General features: G+C 34.8%; 1 protein-coding gene across 1 annotated transcript in view; it reads right to left on the bottom strand.

The window, feature by feature from the left end:
• LRPPRC (leucine rich pentatricopeptide repeat containing) overlaps positions 1-27,125 on the bottom strand; it is an 86,428-nt gene that overhangs the window by 35,013 nt on the left and 24,290 nt on the right. The window contains exons 14-25 of the mRNA XM_039698035.1: positions 24,692-24,761; positions 21,565-21,592; positions 19,244-19,301; positions 18,013-18,119; positions 17,722-17,799; positions 17,342-17,395; positions 16,515-16,628; positions 15,178-15,308; positions 13,656-13,741; positions 11,820-12,024; positions 4,081-4,205; positions 3,353-3,459 (exon numbers count right to left, since the gene is read on the bottom strand). Coding sequence (XP_039553969.1) covers positions 3,353-3,459; positions 4,081-4,205; positions 11,820-12,024; positions 13,656-13,741; positions 15,178-15,308; positions 16,515-16,628; positions 17,342-17,395; positions 17,722-17,799; positions 18,013-18,119; positions 19,244-19,301; positions 21,565-21,592; positions 24,692-24,761 — 1,163 coding nt within the window. The remainder of the gene's footprint in view (positions 1-3,352; positions 3,460-4,080; positions 4,206-11,819; positions 12,025-13,655; positions 13,742-15,177; positions 15,309-16,514; positions 16,629-17,341; positions 17,396-17,721; positions 17,800-18,012; positions 18,120-19,243; positions 19,302-21,564; positions 21,593-24,691; positions 24,762-27,125) is intronic.

Here is a 27,125-nt window from a genome sequence, read left to right as displayed (position 1 = left end):
CCTACATTAGTTTTAATGTAGTTTAGTTTAGTTAAAAGCAAAACATACTGACCTAATTTTCTTCCTTATTTCTTTATGAAAAACAAAATTCAAGGACAAAAGGCAATTACACTGCCTTTCTAAGTAAGGGAAAAAATGTTACGTATCCAGAGTTAGATTTGATGACATAGAAGTCATGCTGTGCCAATCCAAGGGAAAGCAAACTAGTATGTGACCTTGTGGTAAGGGGCAAGAAGAGAGATGTGCCAACTTTGTTTTGACATGATCATCTTTGAAGGACTCAAGACAAAAGCTAACTTATCAGTTGAGGTTAAGAAGACTAAATCATGTCTTGATATACGCCCATTGGTAGAACTTAAATTTTCAGTGTAAAGCAAAACAGCATCCAACAGCACAACTTTGGGGGCTCAACAATCTCCAGGCACAGCTAGAATAAAATAGACTTACACTTTACAGAGCAGCCAAGGCTACCTTATCTCTAGCTATTGTCTCTGAGAAAAAGACTTTCAAGTGCTTACTTAGCAAGGCAGTTCAACAATACTACAAACTGTTACCTTATCACACAAACCCCATGGCGCCTCAGGAACAGCATTTCTCCCACAGCCTTCTCAAACACAGCTTCTCTTCCAGTCAGCATTGCCTCAGAAGAGGCTCCCACTACCAACCTACCACAGGCTTCAGTCTAGCTGTTCCAGCATGGGTCAGACAAATTCTTTGCCTCTTCTCCTTTGTATCTACCTTTGGCTACTTCTCACACTCTCATTCTCTGACTAGTCTTGCATTTATTCCACCAAGCAGATAAGGCCCAGAGCTTTCAGCTTTCTCACTACTTCCCATAACATGATCTTGCATATATATGCATTCACAACACATTTGTGGCCAGATAATGTAACATACACAAGTCTGACCTGATTTTTATAATCTCTCTCAAATCTTTCCCTTTGTCCTTTCCCAGTATTGTCACCCACTTTCATTTTACCAAAGGTTTGAGATGTAAGAGTTATTTTTTCATTCCTGGGGCTTTGAGCTCCCAAGTTTATCAAAGCAGCACTTCTCATTAAGTTTCACATAAGCATCTAGTATACCTCTAATTTCTAAAAATAGCAAGAGCAAGCAGAAGCAGTGGTCTCCAGTGAGTAAAAATCCCATTTGAGCAACAATTATCCTCCACAGTGGTCATTTCCTTAGCTCTTAAGGAGTTTTTTTCCCAGTTTAGTTACTATCCTTTTAGATACTCTTTATTAATTCCACAGATGTTTTCAAAACAAACAATATCACTAAAATTAATTGACTATGATAACCACCAATACTTGACAAAAGTATATGCCTAAAGGTACATGCAACAGTATCTAAAAGAGAAAGCAGCACCAACTGATCTCCTTCGCTGAGTATTATTTCACAAGCAAAGATGACAGAAAAATAATCTGAGATGACCACCAAGAGAAGTAATTTAGTCACAAAACCCACTGGACTAGAGAAAAGAATACACCTACACCTCGTTATTTTTATATATATACACACACACCATCTCACATTATACTGAATAAGGCTTCCACTGCCCAACAAATCAAAAAGCAAATAGGAACTCGCTTATGTTTTAAAACAATACAAACTATTTTCTTCTTCAGCAAAATATCAACAATAAGGTTTCTGTCCTCCCCTTTTGGAAACAATTTATTTGAAAATACTTAACATATTGTGACATAACAAAAGCATATTTAAAATATTATGCACCATATGGTAATTGATTTTGTGACACTTTTTTCACTACTAAAATACATGCACACTATTCCTAGAAAATTCCATATTAAAAATTCTGTAATTTAAATCAGCTCTTCCTCCACAGCATGAACAAAGCTCTAATTCATACTTCATTTAAGTTAGATAAAATTATTTTAACTAGCATAAAAGGCAGGAAAGCTTCCATTTCATCTCCAGATATTTGGTGTCCAGATTTATGCCTAAACATTTTTGGTGATTGATCATGAGTTACTAATAACCACATACTGTATACCTGCAGAGAGAATCTGGCATGTTTTAAAAAAATGACAAGAGTTTCAGTGCCCCAACAATTTGATAACTTGCTTATTATCCTATTCACAAATGCTGAGCTCCACACACCACGAGAAATACTGAGAAATTAAATGCCAGTATCAAAGAAAGAGCTGCTAAATCACATGACGTAAGTTTTGCTCATTTAGCTTTAATTTTACTTCCAAATCTCAGATTTCATGCTTTCACCTCCTATATGCTTTAATCACTGTAAAAAGTACTCAACTCCTCAGTGTCATCTGCTGTCAGACACTGATATTTCTGTTCTTCTGTATTACAAGATCTGAGCTGCAAAACACCCTCTCAGAACAAAAATACCAGCGTTTCAACACCGTGCTTAGCAATATCCACACACCCCACAGCAGGACAGTATTGTACCACCACAGACAAACAGACCTTCAGTTAAGATTTTTTAAATGCAAAAATTCCATTAGACAATTCAAGCAGGGATAGCTGGAATTTCAGATACTCTAAGGGGAACTAGGAGAAAAAGCATTCTTTGTCTCAGGAAAGAAAAAAAACACGCAAAAATTAGGTTAGAGATGTCTACGTGTGTAACACAAAAATGCTGAGGACAAACTACTACTTTTTCTGCAAGATGCCTCCTCCCATACATTAAGTGTAAAACTTATGCAGCATTTTAAAAACACACAACTGTGTTAAGAAGAAAAAATAATCACAATCTGGGCAGACTCTGCAGCTGCCCCTTTGACTTATCAATTTCAGTAAGCACAATTTCAATCAAGTCTAGATAAAATATACTAATCCTAAATAGACCAAGTTTGTCACCTACCACTTCCTATAAGCTGCTTACTATCCTGAAAAAGGGAGAGAGAGAAGAAATGCTAAATTAAATGCCAAACAGTAGCAGACAGCGCTTGTTTGGCTGATTAACTTGTAGACAAGCATTACAAATAAATCTGAGCATGGTCTGCAGCAAATTAAATTCCAGTGCTTTTAAGAACAAAGAATTCCTTCGGAAAGAGGATTAGCAACTTTACACCCAGGAATGCCAGTTTAATTTAATTGTTTCACAATCCGATATTTAATATGCAAATATCATTTTGATATATAAGAGCAAATTTGAAAAAGTGAGGAAACAATTTCAATGTACAAGACGACTGTCTCTCTTCTGAACTGTAATTATACAAAATAAAGCCAGCCGAGGGTTTTTTATTACTGGGATTGCATTCTATTAACGTGAATCAGAACAAGACTAATTAAAGGTTAAAAACTTTAAATGTTTCTAATTAAGAGTCTAAATAGCTGCACGATTAGAGTAATATAGTTAAAATCCCACCTCTATGACCTTCTTGGCCTCTTTGTATTTTCCTGTTTGCAATAAGGCGAAGAAGAGATCGTAAAGAGCCATCATGTCACCATATTCTCTGCTTATAAAATCTGAAACTAAAGACAGAATAAAACTCATTAATTTACTCAAATATTGAAATGCTTCAATATATTATGTCAGACATTTCTAACACTAATATTTTCCAAGCCTCATAAAAGATAAGCTATAGGGGAATAATTTTGAAACAAACAGAATGATTATAACACATGACACCATTTGTCATAGCTTTGTAGTTGAACATATTTAAAATGTTTTTCTGCACTACATTTTGAACTATATTGAACAAAACAGACTATATTGGCATGCTCTCCTCATAGAAAGTGAGGATATATAATTTGTGAACTGCACAGCTATTTGAAAACAGATGTATTGTTTTGTTATTGTGATGTGTTACTATTAATTTGTTTCTTAATAGTAACATACATAGCTAGAACAAGTATTAGCACTAATTTTGGGAGAGCTCAATGATGTATTATACAGGGCTGTTCCATGTTTAAAATTACAATCAATTTTTCAATCTGAAGAATGCAGGCATCGTATTAGTGCTTTGAAGTTCAGATATAAAGACAAACATGTTTTTTCTTTCAGTTGAAAGAAACTATATACAAATCCTGGAAGAAAACCCCCCAAAAAACCACTTCATATTAGCAGACAGCATTTGACTACATGCAACTAACCCTTTTGCAGAAGATCAGCATCTCCTTTTTCTACCAGTTTACAGTAGATGTTATGAAGTTGAAGAATTTTACCATACTTCTTGTAACAGCTGATTAAAGCTTCCAGAGCTGCAGGCATGTCATCCCTTGTGGAATGAAACAAAACAAGAATAAAAACTTTCTTAGCAGGAGCAATCCACACTGAAAACCCCTTTAATCTTGAAAATTTCACAGAAAATTCATTTCGCCTACAATACCAGTGTAACTCCCCTCTCAAACCTTATTCATTTTGATTCCATGACCACTGCTTACTACAACTTAGCCAAAGGTGTGAATGTTCCTCAGCATCAGATGCACTTAATTTCTGAGTAATATTCTTAAATTATGCTATGTCCTATCTCGACAAAACCCAAACTCCATGGAAAATTCACTTAAGTGTTTAACAGCTCTATTTTTTCTCATTGCTAAGTAATACTATGTACACTCTATTAGCTCTCTGTCTATGCTTAGGCATTTCCAGTTTTTAAGTTCTTCACGATTATTCCACAATATTTTGTTTCGATAGAGATCACCAGAGTTAAGATAACCACAACTCATTGCACTGCTTTATATTGGTTTTACACCTTAACAGAGTGCCTATAAATCATCTGTTGATGTCCATTCCATCACAATGGAAGGGTATAGCATTATTCCGTTCTATACGAAAATCAGAATCCAACAGGTATTTTCTACTTTTAAAAATACCATTTTTGCAGTTAATTCAACAATATCGTATGGTACCAAAATGTGTTTTATGCTAGCCTATCCAAGTCAGACATGGCACTAGTGTAAATCCATGTAGTGGTAAGTGTATAAGATGGCATTAAATGTATTTAGTCAGGAGCCTTTGAGCAGCAAGAAGTAACACACAGAATATTTCCATTTTTGGTACCTCAATCCTTTGCTGAATTTTCCCCTATGTACACATTATTAACACCTTAAGAAGTATACATAATTAAAATGCAAAACCAGAAAGTCATAAAAACAATCACATTAACAACAAATACAAAATAACCTTCCATATTGTGTAACTGACTGTACATAATCATCTACTGCAGACCTTTTATTTCAAAGGATTACAACCCAATCTTGAAACAAAACCAAACTAAACAAAGCAAAAACACCAGAAACAACCAAGGGCAACCACAGAAACACTGGTAAAACAATATTTCAAGTTATTCTTTGAAGGGTAAGGTTTAAGCTGAAACAAACCAAGACCACACACACAAAATCTAAGTAGCCAGGCAGTCAGTAAGACTGCATTTTAGATTTCAAGAGCCTTATTTGATACAAGTGATGTAAGTTACCAAAGGAACGCTGACTTGAAATAATGATTTAACATTCCCAAAGCAACATTCCCAAGGATGAAGAAAATGCTATTTTTCATCAACAAAACCTCAATAAATCCAGATATTACTGTTAAAACAAGCCCAATTCACATGTCCTCTCCTCACATTGCATTTCTTGTGCAGCACAGATTTTGCATTTTCAAAGAATGACTAACTAAACTACCATGTACTACTATCATTATCTAGGCTAATATTTTTTAAAAATTGAACAGTAAAACACAGAAGAATTAATTTTATTCAGTAATACTGGCATTCTTTAAAAGAACCTAAGATGATGGATTTCTACCTTATCCCCCTTACTGAGCCCTGTTTACAGTGCATCTTCTGGCACCCCATGGAGTCATTTGAATTTTTGTCATTTGGGGTGAAGACTAAATTACAGGTTAATTTCAAAACTGCAAGTAGATGTTGCAGGCTAGATTACTGTCATAAAAGCGAAATACTATGGTAGTTACCATAGTCAGATATAAAGATTTATATAATCAGTATTTTTCTCCTGCTTTAGATGCAAGTTCAGTTAACATCTAGGAAAAAAAACAGTTTTACAGAAAACTACTCAATTTCTAAGGAGGCACAACAACATTTATACATTCAAATTAAAGTTTTCAGTGATAAATCTAGCTTTTCAGACTGATGCTCCAACAGCTATAGTATTGTCTCAGCTGTATTCCTAAAGGACTACAGCGACTGTTTTTAGGTCAAAGCTATCAATAAATGAATGAATAATTGCAATGTCATTCAAGCAGTAGCATTAACAGTTTTCTAGTCTCTACATGTATACTTCTGAAGGCATTAATACTGCACATGCAGAGAAAAAACATCAGCAAAGACTTGAGGCAAAAATAAATTGAAATATTGTACTTGTTACTGGGACCTACTGCTCAAAGGGGCAGAATAACTTTGTGTTTAAGGAGTACTGTATCTTACACATTGATGTACTGTTACAACTGATTTTTTTAATCTACTAAAATCAGATGTATTAGTTCAGTTGCATTTAATCAAGCAACCAGTCATCCACAGTTTACTAGAGAATGGGGTTTATAGAACATATAAATACTAAAATTGGCAAAGACAAATATAAAATAATAAAACATAGAGAAGTTCTGACTTGACAATTGCTGGTACCACTACTGCAAAGAAAAAATGATCAAGCTTATGCTTGTACTTGAGCTTCTACGATTCAACAATTTGCAGTATTTTTAAACTGTCACAAACTTCAGTTAATTCCAAATAAGTACCAGCAGCTACTTTTGTAAGCAGTTTTTACAATCCTTTTAGAAAATGAAAAATAAGAAACTCACTGTGGGCTTCAAATTTCAAGCAGATGTAACATTTTAATGTGTTTCTTGAAACAATTATAATAAAAAGAGCTGCACAAAAGAGAATTTCTACATTTTAAGAAAATGCTATTCAGACATAATGATTTTAAACTAACAAACAGCTGTACATTTGAAAGTATTTGGGAGTCTTTCTGTAAGAAGTTATCCATGTCAAACACCCTTTTATCTTCCCAAAGGATACTTACTACTCTGAGACATTAAAAGCCTTGTCTAAAATTATGATTTAATTAATATGGTTCAATCAAAAAGGGAAAACAAAGCCCATATATTCATAGCCATGTTGGAAAAACTGGATTTCCAGCATCAGTTTGGAATAAACAGTATTTAAAGCGTGAACAGAGATGATCCATGCTTCATTCTGAGTTGGCCAGATACTACAGCTTTAAGTCACTCACAAATATTATCTGTTAAGGACTAAGACTTGTTCCACTTAAAGATTAGGTGTATTTTTCTGGCACTTTGAAACTTGCTCTTTTAAAAAAGAAGATAAACTATTATTTTTGAATATCAGAAGAAGCCTCAGCCCCGAGTACATTCTGCTTGGCCTTTATGCAGCTCCAGGAGTCCTATTTTGGCATTACTTTCCAGCTAAAGAGAAGTCCAGGTTAAGACACCAAGTCGATTACTTTCTGTTTAGAATGACTGTGAAGTCCAAGGTATTATGGGTCCAATCTTCCAAAATATTTGTGCAGGCAATTCTAACCACACAAATCTATCTGAAGGGCCAAAATTACTCAATTAGCTGAAGGTCTGCAGGACACACTGTAGCAGGACTGGCTACACCATTCCCCCCTATTTCAGCCCCCCTCACTTTCAACAAGCCACTCCCTTCTTGCTTAAAGAATGTAGCACTAAATCTAACCCTTTTACTTGTAATAAACAACTTTCCCAACCAGAGAGTCTGCCTGATAAAAATAAGACTCCAAATATTGATTTTAATTGGAATGAAGTGCTGCAACATTATGCATAAAGCTTTAGTGAAGTGGCAATTTACCTAAGGGGTTTACTGATTGAAAAGCTCTCAAACCTGAAATCACTAGAGAGGTAAAAAGAAAAAAGGGACTCTCAGGGGTGGGGGTGGAGGATAGCCTGGTAAAACAAATCCCTCTCTACAAATCTGAAGCAGATGTTAGTGTAGAGGGAAGTCAATTCAGCAAGGTACAATCAGCTTTACAAAAATTATTCTGTAAAAAGAGAACAGGCTCTTGAAAGAGCTAAATGTGTTTCTGTTCATTTGCTGTACTAAGGAATCTTCAAGGAGACTGGTGTTGCAATTACAACTAATCCTCCCCAAAAAATTAACTGTGTTGAAGGCTTTGTAATTTCCCTAGGTACAATTTAGCTGTCACTTACTTTAAAATTTACTCAAACATGCGTTCGGAACAGCACTAACTTCACATGTCAAGTGCTTTCCAGCCAATTGAGTCTAAACTGGAAGTCGGTGTTAAACAACTGAATGATTAGACAAGATAGCTCATTTCCCTGCTCTTTTGTTCAGAATAAAATGCCACATTTACATTATCAGACTCAACAGGATTTTCTGACAGAGGGAGAAAAAACCCTAGTGAACACTGTCCATAGCAAGCACATGAAGCCTGTCATTTACCAATCATCCTTCAAAAAGCAATAGCCATGAATGTAACTTAATTACGACCCAATGATCCTTGACGAAAAATCATCTTATCACTGTCCTGTCCCCATAGGGCAAATGAGACACTTTTGTCCTTTGGCACTGATGATGCTAAATTCCTAATTGCAATAATGGAGTAAGAGAGCCAAACATCCCTAATTTCATTGCAACACATAAGGAGTTATAATAAAATATCTGAAATAAAGCTGCTAAAAAAATTGGGAAAAAACGTCTCCCAACTAGAGACATGTGTCCCCCACTAAAAATACCACTTAAAGATGCATGTTTTCAGAAGTGCATATAAAAGTCAAATTACTTGTAAGTGCTGCAAAATTATCTCAAAAAGAGTCACAGGTGATTTTAACTCTGTGGAAACAGCAGAAAGAAAATTGTCAAGGCACTGCATTCATGCTCTGTCTACTACCTAAGAAACTAATCAAAATGAGTTTATATGAGATTAGAAAATGAGCTCACAATGCTCTACTGGACAGTGCTGTATTAAAATACACTAACCATTTTAAAGAAAAACAATCCAACTATAACCTTTTTATCATTTAAGATACAGGTATTAACAGCTTGCGTTCCCTGACTTAAAGCTACAAAATAATTTATTATTTTGTAATATAGTACAAATAATCACATGGTCTGTAACATAATGCTTTCATAGTTTACCTGCAAATTTTCTTCTCTCTGCTTAAGAGCACTTCTTATATCAGGAATTAGTAAATTTCAAACCCGAAGATTTTTTTTTTTCCTCAAAGGCGAGTTTGTAGAGAACTTAAGCCAAAACTACAATCCTTAAAAATCTTAATTTTTACATGGTGTAGGTGTCACAAGTTTTTCAAATTATCAGGAAGTGGAAGAACCGGGTCAAAAGTAAGACAGATTTTAAGACAAAGTACAAGTTCTTCATATACCTGCAGATTTTTGTCACACAATCCAAGGAAGGTTTATCACATTATATGACAGACCAAGACCATATGGACTGTCTCAATTTTTAATGTGATTTTCCCATTTTGAAAAACTTCAAGGTCATAAATAAAAAACAGAAAATTCAATGCATGGAGGTAGTTCCCCTACTCAGTGTCAGAAAAACTGCAAGGTAAGCATGGGTTCTTTCTCTAGTTATTTCAGTTAAATATTTCCCAGGATATTAAAGGCAAAATGTCTATTCTACTAGAATGCTAGCATTTGTAAAGTTATGCTGTCCACCATCAACATATTTTTTCTTTTCCATGCTCTGTTAAAAACTTTTAACTTGCACTAGGACTTAATGAGAACTTAAGAATGTTCAGGACTGGAAGAAAAGGGTGGATGAAAACATTTTATACTTGTAATTGTTGAAATCTTCTAAAGTGAATCACAGATTATTTTACAATCAAATAAAAAAGTTTGAAATAAATTAAGAACACAAAACACTAGTAAAACCACTACTGTGGAACATTTTATAATACCCCAGAACTTATTTCAGAGGCATGCTGATGACCTGCAGCTAAATGACAACATTTCAGCATGGTACTTGAACTATAGGATGGCAAACAATAAGCACTACAACTGAAAGAAATTACTAACACTTATTTCAGTCACTCATAACTTTCAGAATACTCTTAGCATACATATCTAAGAAAAACAAACAAGCCCAAACCACAACACCCCCCCCCGCCAAAAAACAAACACCCCAGTGAAAATGCAGTTATTCCTCCTAAGCAAATTATGCAGAAAAAAACCTTCCAAATTCTGTCTAGCATCAGAGAAGATGCAGTCTCTCCACCCATAAGGTGATAAAAATCCATTACTTTGCTTTTTATTTATGTATATGAATTATATTGGGACCTTTACAGCTGAGGACCAATGACTTAAACCATACAATTCCACAGTCTGGAACTACTTTCTCCTTCATGAATCTAGTCTCATCAAAATTTCGTTTATTAACAAAAAACTCTAACTTTATAAAAAGTTTTCCCAAAAACTTATAATGCAAAAAAAAAAAAAAAAAAAAAGAAATCAAAATAAAATAACACTCATTACTGTCCCCACCCCGTCTTCATCTGCACATGATCACACCTTTACCTACATCATTACCTACATCTCAAGTGAAAAGAGCTGAAGTAGCACCAGGTACAACTTGCATGTCAATGTGCATAAAGCAATTATGCAAAATGCAGCTGCTCTTATGCACACTGCAAAGCATATCAGATATTTTTCCGACACATTAGTTACATATGATTGCAGTTAAATTACTTTCATAAACATCTGCCTAGCTTGTGATGCAACCAAGGCAGAGTCACTGACTGAGAAGATGCACACTATATTCTTAACTGTTGACCACTTTACTAAAACAGTTTTTAAAAGAGAGTGTGCACACATTTACCAAGGGTTAGCTCCTGTTCAAGAATTTTCAATACAGAAATGTTATACAGACCTTGCACACCTAAAGAACTAAAAGCCCCTAAATGACTGACTTATATGATAATATGAAAAATTAATTTATTTCATAGATAGATGTTATATTTATGCCAGTAACATTTTGTTTACATGAACCAAATATCAAGAAAGTGATTCATAAACTCTAGTTACAAGTGTTGAAAATCCAGGAACTACAGAAGTGACACACAAAAGAATAATAAAAGGATTGTGCATGTGGTAAAAGAAAATCAACTCTTGCCTTAATTTTAAAAGGAAATTATTATAAAATTCATATGCATGTTAATTCAAATATCCTACACCTCGATGAAAACTTATGCAAACGAATAATGCACATGGAATTAAAGATACTTCCCAAAAGAATGCCTGTATGAAATTCCTTTTCTCTAATAAACGGTACTACAAGTATATATAGGCAAAACACCTCAAACATAACAGACCAGACAGTATTTTCTTTGAATTTTAAATTCAGAAACACAGCAGCCTACTGGCAATGATATCAAATTATTTGAATTACATGAATTAAAAATTCTTCAGTATTCAACTACCACCCAGCAACTCACCTGAGATATACTGGAAGGCACAGCAAAATAATGCTGTTTTGATGTGAAAACATGTTCCACTTAACCACAAGAGCTGAGACTGCACCTATCATGCTCTGAATAGCTATCTTGTCAAACAGACTTTAGAACAAACTAATTCATGAGCATATTCCAACATATAGCCACTTCATTTCTGATGTGCCCGTAAAACACAGCTGCTGTTCTCAGAGATCATGACATGATGTCTAGCTGATGAAAAGAGACTTAGCTAAATGAAGAAAACATATTTGTTCATTACTGCTCTAAGATCACTTCAGTAATTGCACGTGCGTGAGCACTTCCAGACACGTATGCGCAGCTGTGAATTGCGTACACAGGTCATAGAACACATATAAATATCATAACTTGCTTCATCTGAAGCCCAAGCATAGCTTACTTTTCAAGGTGAACTGTAATCAGAGGGGCATGAAGGGCAGCAGTGTGCACCAACCCCAGGTTTGCAATGGTGTCATGTAATCGATTCACTGTTTCAACTTCACCTCGCATGGCAGCGGCATTAAGAATGCGGAGAAAAGATGCAACTGTTCTGCCTGAGATAGGAACATCCTTCTCTTTCATCTCCGTTAGAATGTTAATAGCATCTACAATGAAACAACACAAAAGACCCTTAGGTAATTTTTCATGTGGGGAAAACAAACTGCTATTAAAACAGCATTTCAAACCCAGCAGGAATGTAAATTCTGGTGTATAATGCCGATTTCAAGTTAATTACTACTTGCATTTCTAAACGAGACTACAATTATAAATCCACAATAGCATGGTTTTATCATTTTCCTGCAACTTTGACTACAAATTATAGATAGGAACTGTGTGCCCACTTTGCACCACATAACCCTGTACAGCCTGCCCTATAGCTGCAAGATTCTACTAAATGGATGCTTTTATCGTTCAATGCTAACATCTGCTAAATCACTCCATTGTTTCTTCAGCAGATGGCTTGTCACGAGGCCAGATAATAAAGATATGTTTACACTGTATATACAGCCAGACTAATGGTCTGATACCGATAGGGCCTGTTTGCTGTGTCGATACTAATTAGCCAAGGAGAGCCAATGAAAGCTTTCTAACAGACTGCATGTTAAAACATTAGGTTCATTAAGCTTCATTAGTAAGGCGGAAACAAACATTTTTGTATATGGAATAAGTGCATTTTTATAATGTTCTTAATTACTGCATAGACAGAATGTTTTGACCACTTTACATTTGGCTACATTTCTGAATTATTTTATTTTCTGAGGGACATTTGTGGTCTTAAAAGCAAGCTCATATTTTCAAACTGATTAATGTAGAGGTGGACATGATCTGATTTATTATGATTTTGACAACACCAGCTTTGTTTATTATTTTTCTAACAGTAAGCTTAAAAGGCCAAGACAAATTTAAAAGGAAGATCTTACATGAAAAAAACTGTATTAGCTTTTTTGTTTTATTTTACAGTGTTTTAAATAAAACCATTACATCTTGTGTCTAGGCTTAAACCATGTTTTATAGTGTTAGTGTAGTTGCTACTTGACAAAATCATAGAACTCAATATTCAGAATTGCCTTTTAAAGCTAACAACAGTCTAGAGTTCTTTTTAAAGATCAACCAAACCATGTAAGCCACAGAATTCTATTAGACTAAACTACAAAAATGAAAGAGCACAGCTTAATGCAAACATCTAGAAACATGAAATACAGTTTGTAGAACACACATTAAAAAGCCAAAATTTCCAGGCAGTTTACAGATCGAATATAAAATTCAACAGCAAACACAAAAAAGAACAATAACAGAAAAATATATACTTTTTGAAAAGTTCATTTTTTTTTTCAGTACTTGGCTCTTATGAGAGGGTTATGTTTATAGGTTTTATGTTCAGCCTTCAGACCTTCTTAAGCAAAAACAAAGCCATTAGTCTAGGCACATACGCAATTTGTGCCATAAGTCATGATCTTCAAACTCAATCCAAACAGCAATGCTAATAAAAACTAGCTGCAGAAATGCAAAAAGCACTGAGCTGTGCAAATGTAAATGACAAGCTTGCCAATCCATTAAAACTAATGGCCTGCACTGTCCAAGCATCTCTGGTTGAATTCACATGCAAATTTGTATGCAAAATGTTCAAGCACTTTTCAGGACATGATATACCATTAATATCAAGTCACATTTTTATTCTCGAGGCAAGATACCTTTATTATATAGCAGAAACACACAATGAAAGCAAATGGATTACCTTCCAGTCTACCATGCTTTTCTAAGACTTCAACCAGTGCTACGTACTTTCCACTGTCAAGAGCAACAGGTGAATTCTTAGGGAAGCTGGAAATTAAAGCATTAAGAATTTTATCAACAGAGGCTCACATTTTATAGCTTCTGCTTAAAGATTTATTTTTAAAAGTACATAACACAGCAACAGCACTAAGAGGTAAAAATGATAGCAAGTCTTAAAGGAAAAATCTGATAGAATTGGAAAGATGCACCATTAGAACATGATTTGAAAATATGATTCATGCACCTTCCCACCCTCAAAAGCCAAAGGTTATGTCCCTGAGAAAGAATCAGATGGTTTAATTAATGATTTGGTAGTTATTGCATAAAATAGGGTATTTTTCAGAAGCCACGGAAGAAAACTGCAGATGCAGATGACAGGAACAGGGCTGTATTCTTTCTGACAGAGAGATTGAAACTATTTGCCTAAGTTAAAAGCCACTATTTTGAAATTTCTGCTATGCATTGTTTCTTTTCTCTGAAAGTACTAAAAGTTAATTCCTTCACCGCTGTTTCCTTGTATAACAATCCAAAGAGACACTTCTTTGCAATATGAGGCTACGCTTGAGGCAGATGAGTAAAAAGGTGTTTCCCCAGTGAAACTCTAGCAGGAGACTGAATTTCACTTCCTGCAAACTCACACTGGGGACTATGTGAGAGCAGAACTGCAATCAAAGCCAATACACAATCCTTATTTGTAGAATGGCAAAATCCTTTATATTCACAACTCAAACATTTCACGTAATTTCTAACACTAGCAGGGTGTAATGAGCACCTGCCTGCCAACCTACTGAAAAACCTAAGCAAATACTTTGTGGGTGTATGTGAGAGAAAGACCTTGAAAGTCACATATAACTTGGTTTTGATTCACTATAGCATCAGACCAAAAGGAGCCTTTTGAGGGAAAAAGGAAAGGAGCAAATAGAAGGATCATCTGTAAGAATTTGCTCTGGGCTAAGTCATGCATGGCATGTTTTAGCAGGAAGCTAACTTTTACAGCCAAGATACAAAGAACTGAATATAAAAATTTAAAATAGAATTTTTGTAGACAGTCTTGAAGTAACAGTACTCAAACACTTCTATTCTAAAAACAATGTAGGTGTCCCACACTCTAAACACATTCTAGGTGCTTTGTAACATACAATACAGGTACCCACCTTGAACTGTAAATTAAGCAAAAAATAAATTTAGAACTCTGCATGTTTAAAATAAAAACAGAACACATGTTATGTAGCAATCTGCCTTTTTCAAATTAAAAATTAAATAAAATTACTGACCACACAAAGTAGCTGCTTCTAATGTTCATTTACACAAAACAAATTTTTTGTTTCCAAAAACCACACCCATGACTGTTTTAAATGCACATACATTGTTGGGGAAAACTAATTAAAAATGGATGAGGGGGTTAATACTCAACCTACTTAATTCAACAAGGTCTGTGTATCAGCATAAATCTCTGTGACATGTTTCAGTGCCGGTGTACTTACACTTTTTCTTTCAGGTTCATTGCCTCTTCTACATTATCATGTCGACAGCACAAATTTATTAAGGCTGCATAGCCACCGACAACCATGTCCGGTTCGTATTTGGCTTTCACTTCAAGGGCTTTTTGCATATTCTAAAAAAGGAACAAAGCAAAGATGTGAACGAGAGGAAAAGTCAATCTGACATTATGAATCTTATACATTCAGTGTGCAGTTACATGACTGCTTTAGTGCTTTTAGTAGTGCAGGATCACATATGAAAATAGTGCTGTAGTGCTTTAGGAAATTTTAAGAGTGAAAGCTGTTTCACAAACATTATTTTTGTAGACCACCTTTTACATTAGTTTGAGAATAGACTTCTAAATAAATTTTCTTGCTTTGCATTTATATTTCTTGCATTTTTTAATGTAAGAGACTTTTTTTTTTAATCCCAAGACCATGAACATGATTAACTCATATTCTAAAACAGCTCTTATTTATTTGGAATTCATAACCATTTTCACCTGGTACACTGCCAAACATATAACAAAACTACTTTCTAAAGAATAAGAAACTACTTAATAATTCCATAGAAAGCTTATTTTTCTATAAATTCTTATTCATATATTTGACCACTTTGAACTTGCAATGGTGTTTGCATCTAGGCTTATTTCATATGCAAAATTGTAGAGATACACAGGCGAGATACTCCACTCTTTCTAAATTGTGTTCGTAGCAGCAGAGAATATTGTGCTATCACCTGCACAACTGTTACTGTTCCTATATATCCAGCTTTATAGGCAGGATCATACTGAACAAGAAAACGAACAAAAGTGTGGTGATACCCCACAAATTACAGACACACACTAAATGAATGTAAACTACAGCTGGACGCCTGCCGAATGAAGGCAAGAGACCCTTTATCTCAGAAGAGCTTTCCTCCTGCAGGAAAATGGAATTTCAATCCCTGCATTAACAACCTACTAATATTTGAATTGCAAATGACTAGTGCATGTATCAGTTGCTTGACAATCTAGATATAAGAGACCGGAGCCATGGCTTGAAAGGACATTTGGCATGTATGATAAACCTATCACAGCTGTTACTATCATTCACTTTGCAGATTATTGTAAACAAACTTCAGCAACCCCAAAACATGCCATTCAAGGTGTTGCTGAAATTAGTTAACCTTTTGATTTAATTGCTTTTTGCACTTATGTTTGATTTATAAGCATCAAACCATGAAACCTGAAGCACTGCACTTGTCTTTGCTTAACTGTGTCTTTCCATAACACAGTCATTTATGTCCCTTTAAAAATATAGCTATGTGTTTCCAATTATCTCTGCATTGCTTAAGATACCTCTTCTTCACAAAGAGCATGTATGAGTTGTTTCAAGACATCTGTAATAGGCTGGTTTTCAGCTTTTCGCTCTTCTAGTTTCTTCTCCAAAGCAGACACGTCAGATTTAGCACTCTAAATGGAGGTAACAGAAAGAATGTCAATTGCAAAAACACCCTTCCCTGAACAACCTGTCGGATCACTTTAATAAAAGATAGACAAAATAATCCTTTTCTTTCATACTCAAAGAAAAATTTTTCATCATTTAAGGTGCTTTTATCTGTTTAACTAGTACATACTAATTGAAGACCTGAGTCAGGATACAGTAAAAAAAAAAACCCCCCCAACATTAAGTCACATATCTACAAAGGTCAACATTACTATTTCTATTGCACTCGGTTCTTTGTGTTCAGGGAATTAGGAAATAGAAGCCTATTTCTTTTCTCATCGCCACTTTGCTCAGATCAGAAATGTAAAGACTTGACACTCGACCATTAGAAGTAGTATGGATTTATATGGTTCCTGCCACTCAAGTGGATCACTGTAATTTACAAGCACGAATTAAGCCTCACACCACCACTGTTAACTAACTAGAACTTTCAAAAAAATATCTACCAGGCAGGGAAACTGAGGCAAGAGACCTCAGCCAACTCCAAGGTCAAGTATCAGGTCTATATGAAAATCTGGATAGCCTTTACTCCTTCTCTGGAAAGTAACCTCTGAACTTCAAATGGTAGATTTAAATAACGTTAATATACTTCCATGACCTGAAAGCTAGTGATTACGCCCCATATCCAAACAGTATTATTACAGTAAGAACAAGAACAGCTATCTGTGAATTTACTTACTTCTGGAATGTTGTCTGTAGACAGGGATTTTTTATGACACAGTAACCTTACATCCTGAAATTCAGTAAGACAAAAATATCACTGATCTTCCTCGAAGTTCAATCTCTAAGTAAGCATATCATAGTCAAAAGGTTCAAGGTAATTATATAATAGCAATGGTAAAAAAGCTGTGTTCTGCAGCATTATTACACTGACTTGAAACAGCACTTATTAAATGTATCCTTTTCACATTAGTAATGAAACCAGCTACAACAGTGAAAAATCATAGAAAGGTTAAAAGGCTTATATATAATCACTGCATGAAGATATTTATTTTAAAAAGGAGAATATATTCAGAGATTTTTTTTTAGATTCAAAGTAATTGCTATAGAACCACAGACCTTAATTAATTCAGGAACTTGAGAGGAGTCCAGCAGTCTGCAAATGCCGCTGTAGTGGCTGGTAGGGATAACTATATTCTGTACCAAGAGGTGGGGAAAAAAATTATATGAGTTTTGAAACAGAACCAAACTGAAATTTGTCTAACAGAAATTATCTCAGACGTAATTCAAGTCTCCAGCTCTTGCATGTCATTGAGAAGTGGTCTGGTTGTACTTAAAAGCAGCAATTTCAAACCTAATAGATACATGTCAGGCAGGACAGGCATTATGTAGCAAAAAATGAAATGGTACCATCTTCTTCAGCTGATGGAAGTATTGTCTCAAACGCTCCTCCTTGGCCTGTACCTCTGAGTCACTCATGCTGTCAATCAAGTGATACAGAAAATAGCCAACAGCTTCTGTGGAAAAAAACAAGAGAAAGCATTCCACTAAAATTACTGAGACTGTCATGTTATCAAGATTAATTTATAAGAAATCATTTTGGTGTGAGATGTCACCCTGATGAGAGGCTCTGAAATGGCAACAATGATCACTGAGGCATAGAGATTATGTGGTTTGGGAGCACATATCTAACTGGTGAGTGAAAGGAATATTAATTATTTTCAGACCTAGTGACAGCTTTTCAGTACAGAATCTTACTTCAATCTATTTTTTTCCACTACCGTGTGACAGAAGTGGTACTGCCCAAGGCCTTCCCCCCCTTTCCTGCCTGCTACCCCAAATAGTTGCCACAAATATTTTGTCATTGCTCAAAAGAAAAAACAGATTTCTAACACTTTGCATATTTATTCTGTACATTTTACCCATTATATTCCATTACCAAGCCACATTAAGTATTGTAATATTAATATAAAAGCATACAAAAATATTTTAACCATTCGAGTAAGTAACACTGAAGAAACTGCCTATTAGCCAATGAAAATTAAGATGAACAGATTTCTTCACATTATGCTAAGTTTCTTGTCTATGCAGTGCAAAAATACGTGGGGTCCTGTAGCTCTTCCCAGAACAGGAAGAGTATCAAGTACTACCTTCCCAAAGGTTAGCTGTCCCCACACCTCCTTGCCCCTCTAGCTCTGAAAGGAGGAGGAAAACACAAACCTTTTTTGAAAAAGCACATTAAACAAAAAAAGTATACTTATTTCAAGGTAGAAGATTTGGGATTTAAGTACCATTTCACCTCACAAAATCTGTACCTTCAATACTAAATGTAAAAATAGGTTGAAAAACTGCTTTTAAAAAAAGTATTTAAGCACTGATATTGCATTCCTTCTCCATTTTGATCTATAAATTTAGAAAAATAAATAATTATCAGTAAGATTTGTTTATAATTAAAAAAAAAATCTCGTGGATCTCACAGAATATGCTCTGATTATTTGAATCAGGATTTTACCCAACATGTTTTCAAATTTCACTTTCAAAAAGAAGCAATCAGTGTTTACTGTTGTAATCCCTCAAACCCATCATTACACAGAAGAACGGATTTGTGGATAAGTTACAATCATAGAAATTGAAACTCTACCAGTTGGTCCTGGAGGCGTCAGGCAATAACGTTCATCCTTGTACAACAGTTCTGTTATCTGGTGAGACAGAATAATCGTACATTGCAGCCAAAAGAAGCAAGCAAGGACAAATAGCATCTGAAATTGAATTCTCAAAATAATAAAGCATCTCTCTGTTAAAGTATTAGTCTTTACCACATCATAGTCATTCCCTAAGAAACACAAAGGGGTTTTTTTTGTAAATAATAGGGTTTTCTTGAAAAAATATTGCAACAGAAATGCTTTCTGAGGTATAGCATTATGACAGGGAACACTCCAGTATTCTGTTTATATATCATTCTACAGGAAGTTAGCTATCCTAAGACACTGCTTAACGTGTGTCACTCCTGGAGATGCTACAATTATGTTCTAATTTACCAGAAGGCTGAAATTGTCCTAAAAAGCTTCTTATTTTTTATATCTGAAAGAAGCAAATTTAAAAAAAATTAAAAAAAAAAAGAAAAAAGGAACAACATTCATCATGCTCTGGGGTAGAGTTAAGGTAACTAGTACAACTAGTTGTAAATAAGCTGTTGTAAATAAGTACAATTTTGAATGAGAAAACATGCATTCATAAAAATTAATTACAATTACATTTAGCACTCATTTGATCCATCATGCAAAACAAAGAAATATATATATTTTACCTCCACTGAAAGAAAAGAAGCATTTACTCAAAAGCCCTCCACATCTTACCTACAAATACTTTAACCCAAACATCACTTGAAAAATCATTTGACTCTTCTTAAGGAAATAAAATAATGTTTATGAATTAAATCTTCAGTTAAAAACTGAAATTGTGCTTCAAGAATTTTTCTTTTATCTCCTATAATTCTAGAATGCAATCGCAAAGAAGTCAGAAGGAGATGCATTCACACTGCCAAAGTGCTGTGTTTTAAGTAATGACAAAAGAGAAGGAACCCTGACCTTCAATTGTTGATGAAAACGGATAAATATGACAGAAAATACCAAATGTGGACCTGAATATCTTATCTACTACTTTTCTACCAACACCATGGACACTGTTCACAGTGAAACTACAGTTTTTTTCTGCCCTTTTCCCCTCATCTTCCTATGACAAATCAATACACTCTGCAATAAAATCTAAGGAAGTCCTAACAGTTTTCCTGAATCAAATATCAGAATACTAAAAGCGAGGAATTACAGAAAAAAAATGTGTAATATTATTTCTAAGTGTCTGTTTACTTCCCAAGTTAGCATTTCTAATTTTACAAGTTCAGTGCAGGTATTTACTCTTAAACTTAGTGACGACAACAAAATTTCTTTTTCTTCCATTGTGATGAAGAACAAATTTAACTCTAGATATTACTTCACATGCAGACCGCTATTACTTCAGCTCTGTGCCCTTCAAAATTATTTTCATAATGGGACCAGTAAGAGATTCCCCTGTCTTTCCCTGCTCTCCTTTTTTTTTTTTTTTTTAATGCAAAAAAGGAAGGAGAGAGGCAGCAGACAAAAATATCATCTCACCAGAATCATCACATAGCAGTAAAAGGTAGTAAAATGTAAAAAAATTCCTGAACTGGTGTTATTAAAATCATTGATCAGGGACTTTCCAAATCTCAAGCTCCATTTCAATCCAAGATTTCTTTGTGAAATCTAAAATGTACTTTTATTAATCAGCAGTTACAATATTGAAGAAGAACAATAAAAAGCACAGTGCATCCCTTCCCAAATTCCGAAACCACATCCAAAGCAGCATCTGCCAACATCTCCCCTATTCTAATACTGTGCAAAATGTAACAACTAAGTTATGTTGCAGTTTCTTTCTAATGTAGCCCTAACGTAGGGTTGGGCAAGATGATCACTAATTTCCCTTTGAGTTCATCCAGGTAATTTCTTTTATCTGGCTTTGACTTCAATGCTTTAAGTGATATAACAAAGACTTTGAAAAACTAAGTCTGCCTTTCTATTTTGTTAGCACCAGGGTGAGGAGGGAGAAAGTTTAAGGAGGGCAGGAAAGTTAATTGATGTGTGATGGCACAACCACGGCAGACTTTGGTCCAGAAGGTACAAGCACCTTCAGCAGTAACCACATTCATCTAGAAACTGCAGTAGAATAAGCTAAATGACATGGTAACACCACACTTGATTTTTCCCAATTCCACTTAACTGTCTGATTTGAAAACTCAGTTTGAAACACTTGTCCGATCTGCCACTGACTTGCTCACATTAGCAGGTCTACCATTTTCAGTCTCAGAATTCAGATTTTCAATAATGCACCATAAACATGCGATGCCTGAAGAATCTTGATTTTATTTACAGTTTTATCTCCACTTACCTTGCTCCATAGATGTACATCATCTGAGCTGAAGAGGGCAGCAAAGGATAACAAAAGCAACAAAATTATTTTACTCTTGTAGCTTTCTTTAAAACAACACAGAACATTAACACTGAGGATCTTATTTAGATGAAATGAAAATACAATAATTGACACATACTGTTTAAACCAATTTTGTACAGAATGACTTTAGGGCTTTTTACTATACTCAATATGGCCATAATTTCTGCTAAAAAACTTAAAATAATCCAACATTCCAAATAGATCACTTACGACTAGAAAGTGGTTTAGTTTTGGTCTTAGTTCAATTTTTTAACATATCCTAATTGTATTTTTTTTGTTTTATACTTCTCTATTTAGCATTTCAAGAAAATAAGCTTCACTCAAGCTGCACTTTACATAGAAAGCACTTGATACATGGAATTTGCTAGGGAAAAAAAACCTAACTCTCCTGTGCGTTACACCTTTTATACACCAAGATAACTACAGGCAGCTATTAATGCATTTATTCCATGCAAAAAAAAATAAAGTAATCAAATCTCTTAAGGTATAATGGTCATTATAGTGAGAGAAACATGTAATATTTTAAAAAGTAGAAAACAAAACACAGAGTTCTCCCCTCACAGACTGAAAGAGAGCTTGAGGAAGAACATTGTCTGTACATCATGAGGTTACAACCAAAAATCATTTCAACCAGTTCGCCAAAGCATAAAACCCCTGACATCTTAATGTAAACCAGCTGCCTCTAATATTAAAAACCTGACATTCTTCTGTAGTACACAGGACTTCAAAATTCTCATTGGAAGCTATAAGTTTTCAAGAATTGTAACTTTCTGATAACTAAAAACAGCACTAACATAGGCAAGGTGTAAAAGAACAAAAACTTATTACATGATTTTATCTTCCTGTAATTCTCATTAAAGGAAAGTAAGATGTCAGTCTGAACAGATGCACAAAACCTTGAACACAATCACAGAAATTTAGGATTTTATTTAGGAAGTTCAAGCCTGTGAAACATTTGTGCTTTCTGTGCAACTGCCACTTGTATTTGAAAATGAGTCAAATGCAGGTCCACACAGAGGAAAAAGAAAATGCCATCTGTGAGGTTAGTTAAGCTTTGTTGGGTGAACTCACTCCACCACTGACAGCATGACAATGAACTGCAGATATCAAATGCATCAATTTCCTAAAGTACTTGACTCTGAAATAGTAATGGGACATCAGGCAAATAGAAAGGGAATACTTTGAAGCAGTTACTAGAGAAGAGCAGTTTCAACAGAAATCCATAAACTAGTGTGCCACAGACATTGTTCATATGTCCCTGGCATCCCTACCCTGTACTTTTGTACTCTAATCCTGAACTTCGTTCATTTGAACACTCAAAGCCTGCATTTAGCCATAAAATTTTGCTGTGGTCTTTATAAAACCTACAAATAGTCTTTCTTCTCTCCTATCATACCCTCAAGTTTCATGCTCAGGCTGTTACAGCCATTAAGTTTAAAACAGAAAAGGCAACATGAGTGGGTATGCTTTCAGAAATAATGCAAGGGTAAAATCTGAGCACAGGTGACCTTGAACACAGTGTCTGAAACCAGGTAGCAAGAAAGGCAAACAAAAGAATAATATAAAACAGATAAACAAAACTTAAAAGTGGCAAGGAAAGCTGGGATAAAAAGTCAAAAAAAACCAAAACCACCCCATTCCCCCCCAGAAAAAAATCACATCAAAAGATCCTTAACCTTAATTTCTATCAGAATTCTGAGCTTTCAGCCCAGATGGCCAATAACTGTTGTAATCAGAACAGCAAGAATTGTTCCCACCATGAGGAGAGAAACTGTTTCACTTGGGCAGAATATAATATTTAGCAACTAGTTTGCTAGCAAGATCATGTCATTTTAAAGATACTTTAAATCACATTCTGCACACCTAATATTTCAGCCTAATGTTGGTTGTGTGTGGTAAACATTGGCATGGTTTGCTTTCTAGTGAAAATCCTACTTCAGCTGGATATTTATCTATACTTATAGACAGAAAATGTGTTTAGAAAATCTGTTACTTCATAAATCTGAAACAGATGATTCTGAGGCTGAGTATTAAAGGAATAACAACATACTCCTACTGGATCTAAAATATTATTTCAGTTATCCCTTGGATGCCAAGGCCAGTTAGGGCCTAGCTAAGAAACCAAATTTCAACACTGGTTTGCTTTTTCTCCTCCTTTTCCTGTGATACAACAGGACCAGCTAGATAGAACATGCAATTTACTAGGAAATTATTTTGGTCATATTCACCTGTTACATTTCACTAATATCCAAACAACAATATGGACCTTCTTAATTCACACTCATTACAAAATTCCAAGAAATAACAGAATCAGCCTTCAAACCCTGTCCTCAGTAATATTAGGTGACTTCTCTTGTTCCCTGTGGTGTGGGCATGCTGAAAAACCCTATCATTCCCAGTCCTAAACATTTGACTGGGGCAAGCAGTGCATGATAAAAGTGCTTGCTAATTCACATATACTTGCATAAGCTTAAGACAATCTTGCAAATACACAAGGAACCTTCCTTGCAGAACAGGACCACATGACTGTGAACCCAAAGTTCTGGCAATGTAGCTCAGAACTAGGTGCTACATGTCAGTGCTCAGGAGCCATTTTAACCCAGAGAGCACAGAAAGTTTGCAGATGTAGCAGAATAAGGGAGGCTCCTACTGGTATTTCATCTTCATCAAGCTCCCTATTACTTTAGTGGTTAATAGTGACAATCTTAAGGGAAATCTTACAGTCGCACAGCTGTTTATTTAAAAAAAAAAGTGAACAAAGATAAACCCCCAAATGTTTACTACCCTAAGTTTATATATGGGCACATAGCACAGAAGAAAGAATAATGAAATTCTTTTTTTATCTACTACATATAATGTTTCAAGTGTATACTCATATATAGGAGAGGCAAGGAAAATGAGGAAAGCAGGGAGGAACAACAGTATCTCCTACTACACTTGCAATGCTACTTTTAAAACATGGACTAGGGGACAAAAGACTGGACAGACTTGTGTTCAACAAGATAAAAAAAGAGAGGGAACTTTGTTACACAGGAAAAAGAAAGTGTTCATTTAACAGCCTTACCTTTTAAAACCCATAAAGAGGCTATTTCTAAACAGACGACAATCTATAGCAGGTGTGTTTGCTGAAGACACTGTAAATGAAAGAAATTTCTCAATAGTCACCGTCAAAAAATCCCTGAACTGCAACGACTCAGCAGATCATGTAAATAGACCATCGTTTGAAAAGCTATTTTGATAGTTTACTAAATGCTGACAAACATTTATAAACCAAGATTTAAAATGTCCAAGTGTATGAAACAGTCCTTTAACAGCTCTAAATCTGACCCATTTCAAAAGCAATCAGATATTCAGAATAAGAAGTTTTCCCTCTACATTGCCTTTAATGCAAATAGTTAATAAATTAGCTTTTTATACAAATTATTAGTTGCATAAAACATCTTTATCTGTAAGAAAGTACAAGACCAATTCCAAAAAGCCAAACAAACCTCAAACAATACTAATCAAGAAAACCTGAGATATTAATGCTGGGAAAAAAAAAAGTTCCACTGAAGGCAAATGGCTTGCTAATTGTTTCACACTGAACACTGGCCTTAAAATAGGGTTTACATTTTATTATTTTATCTTTTTAAATAATTATAAAAATAAAATTTTAAAAATCCAAGCAAAAAATCAATGGCACAACACTTTCTTAAGTGTTTGCTTCTGCTAGTAGAAATTCACTGACAAGAAAGAAAAAGCAGTTCCATGTAAAGTGCTATCCGCTGAATTAAATTACATCTAAGGGGGGAAAAGAGAGACAAATATACAATTCTATATGTTGTTATACACAATAATATTTGAACACAAAGGAAAACAGCAAAATCACTTAAAATTAGATGTCCCTGAGAGGTAATTTACAGTTATGCTTCATGTCCTCATCTTTACATAATTTCTTGACTAAATATTCCATAGCATTCTACCTTCCTCCTGTAGAATTGCTGTCTCTCACTCCAGCTGCGCAGACCAGCAAAGAAAAAAAATGCAGTAGTGGGTGCATTTATGTCCTGTATGAAGTTACCATCATCTCACTTCAGCACCACAATGGAATTAACTGCTGTAAAAACCTGACTGCACAGGGCCCTTTCAGCAAGGGCTGCAATATAGTAGAAGATAACCAAAATAAAGACACCAGCTCTAAAGGAACCTGGGAAGTCAAAGACAAGAACATGCTAAGAGCACTTCCTTAGTCTAACTCTAGTTTTAAATGCTGGAACATTTCTTTCTGTTTGAAAACCCCAGGCAAAGTTGGTTTCAAGATATCCTCAATACAAATTCTCCTCCAGCAGTATATTAAACTTTTTGCCCATAAAAAAGCCAGCAGAAAAGCATCTTAGTATGCTCAGCTGCTGCTGACAATCGGCAACCTGGTTTCCTTAGCAACAAACAAGTCTGAGAAAATCAAGGGTCTGACAATGAAGTGGAATGGAACGGCATGATAAAGGGAAAAAGCGGCTCTCATGTACACTGCCTTATGTGCCCAGATTCCTCAGCTGATGCTTAGGAGTTTTCATCTTGTCAGTAGCAGAAATCTATACATTATAAGGCATGAGAACCTGAATCAATACACCTAGATAGCAGCCAGCATTAATAACCAACCTTTGCCTCCTCTGACTATATTGATGAGACAATCTCAAACTATTTTCCATACTGCATCTATTTTTCCCTCTTTGTAATATTGCAAAAGGAGACAAGTCAAAAAGAAAAAAAAAATCAGCTGTTTAATATCTGTGCCTTATCATCACATAGGTGCTAATTAGATTTACTAGCATTCATTTCAGCTTGGTAAACTATTTACGGAGTAGCTTCCTTTAAAGCTCAAGTTCAAAGAAATTTGATATGTCTCCATGAATTATTAACCCTGGTCTTTGTAAACAGAAATACCGCTAAAAGATTTAAATTCAACTCAGAGACAATGGCTAAATAATATACTAAGTGATACTAATTTTCTGACAGTAAGACAGAATTCAACTTACTGTATGTGCTTTTGTCATACTTTTGGTATATACATTTACCATATTCCAGACATACATGTATTTATGTCTTAAAACACATTAAAGACAGCCTGTTTCAGTTAACCAGAATGAAAGGAGGGGTCTACATTTTCATGGAGGAAAAAAATCCCCCAACTATTTCACATTCCAAAAGAGATTTCATTGTTATTAATAAACAGTCCTCCTTTGAAAAAAATTTTGAAGTTTCCTTTTAGGTACTTAAATTTTATGGGTCAGCGGTTGGGTTCATGCTTTTTGGGGCTTTATTTTTGTAATAAAACCAAACAAAATACTGGCAAAATGTAAGGTGAATTTTGAGGTTTCACTAATTGATAACTCTCCAATACAAAAACCAAATCACTGATTAGTAACTACTCAATTTTCTCATCAGCAACACAACAGCTTCCCAGAGTCACATTATATATATTACTTATTTCTTTATTTGTTAAATAAAACATTTAATGA

This window comes from Passer montanus, unplaced genomic scaffold, assembly GCF_014805655.1.
Source record: "Passer montanus isolate IOZ18808 unplaced genomic scaffold, ASM1480565v1 scaffold12, whole genome shotgun sequence".
Lineage (NCBI taxonomy): Eukaryota > Metazoa > Chordata > Aves > Passeriformes > Passeridae > Passer > Passer montanus.
Note: the sequence above shows the minus strand (reverse complement) of the source record. Positions and strands in the feature narration are given on the sequence as shown.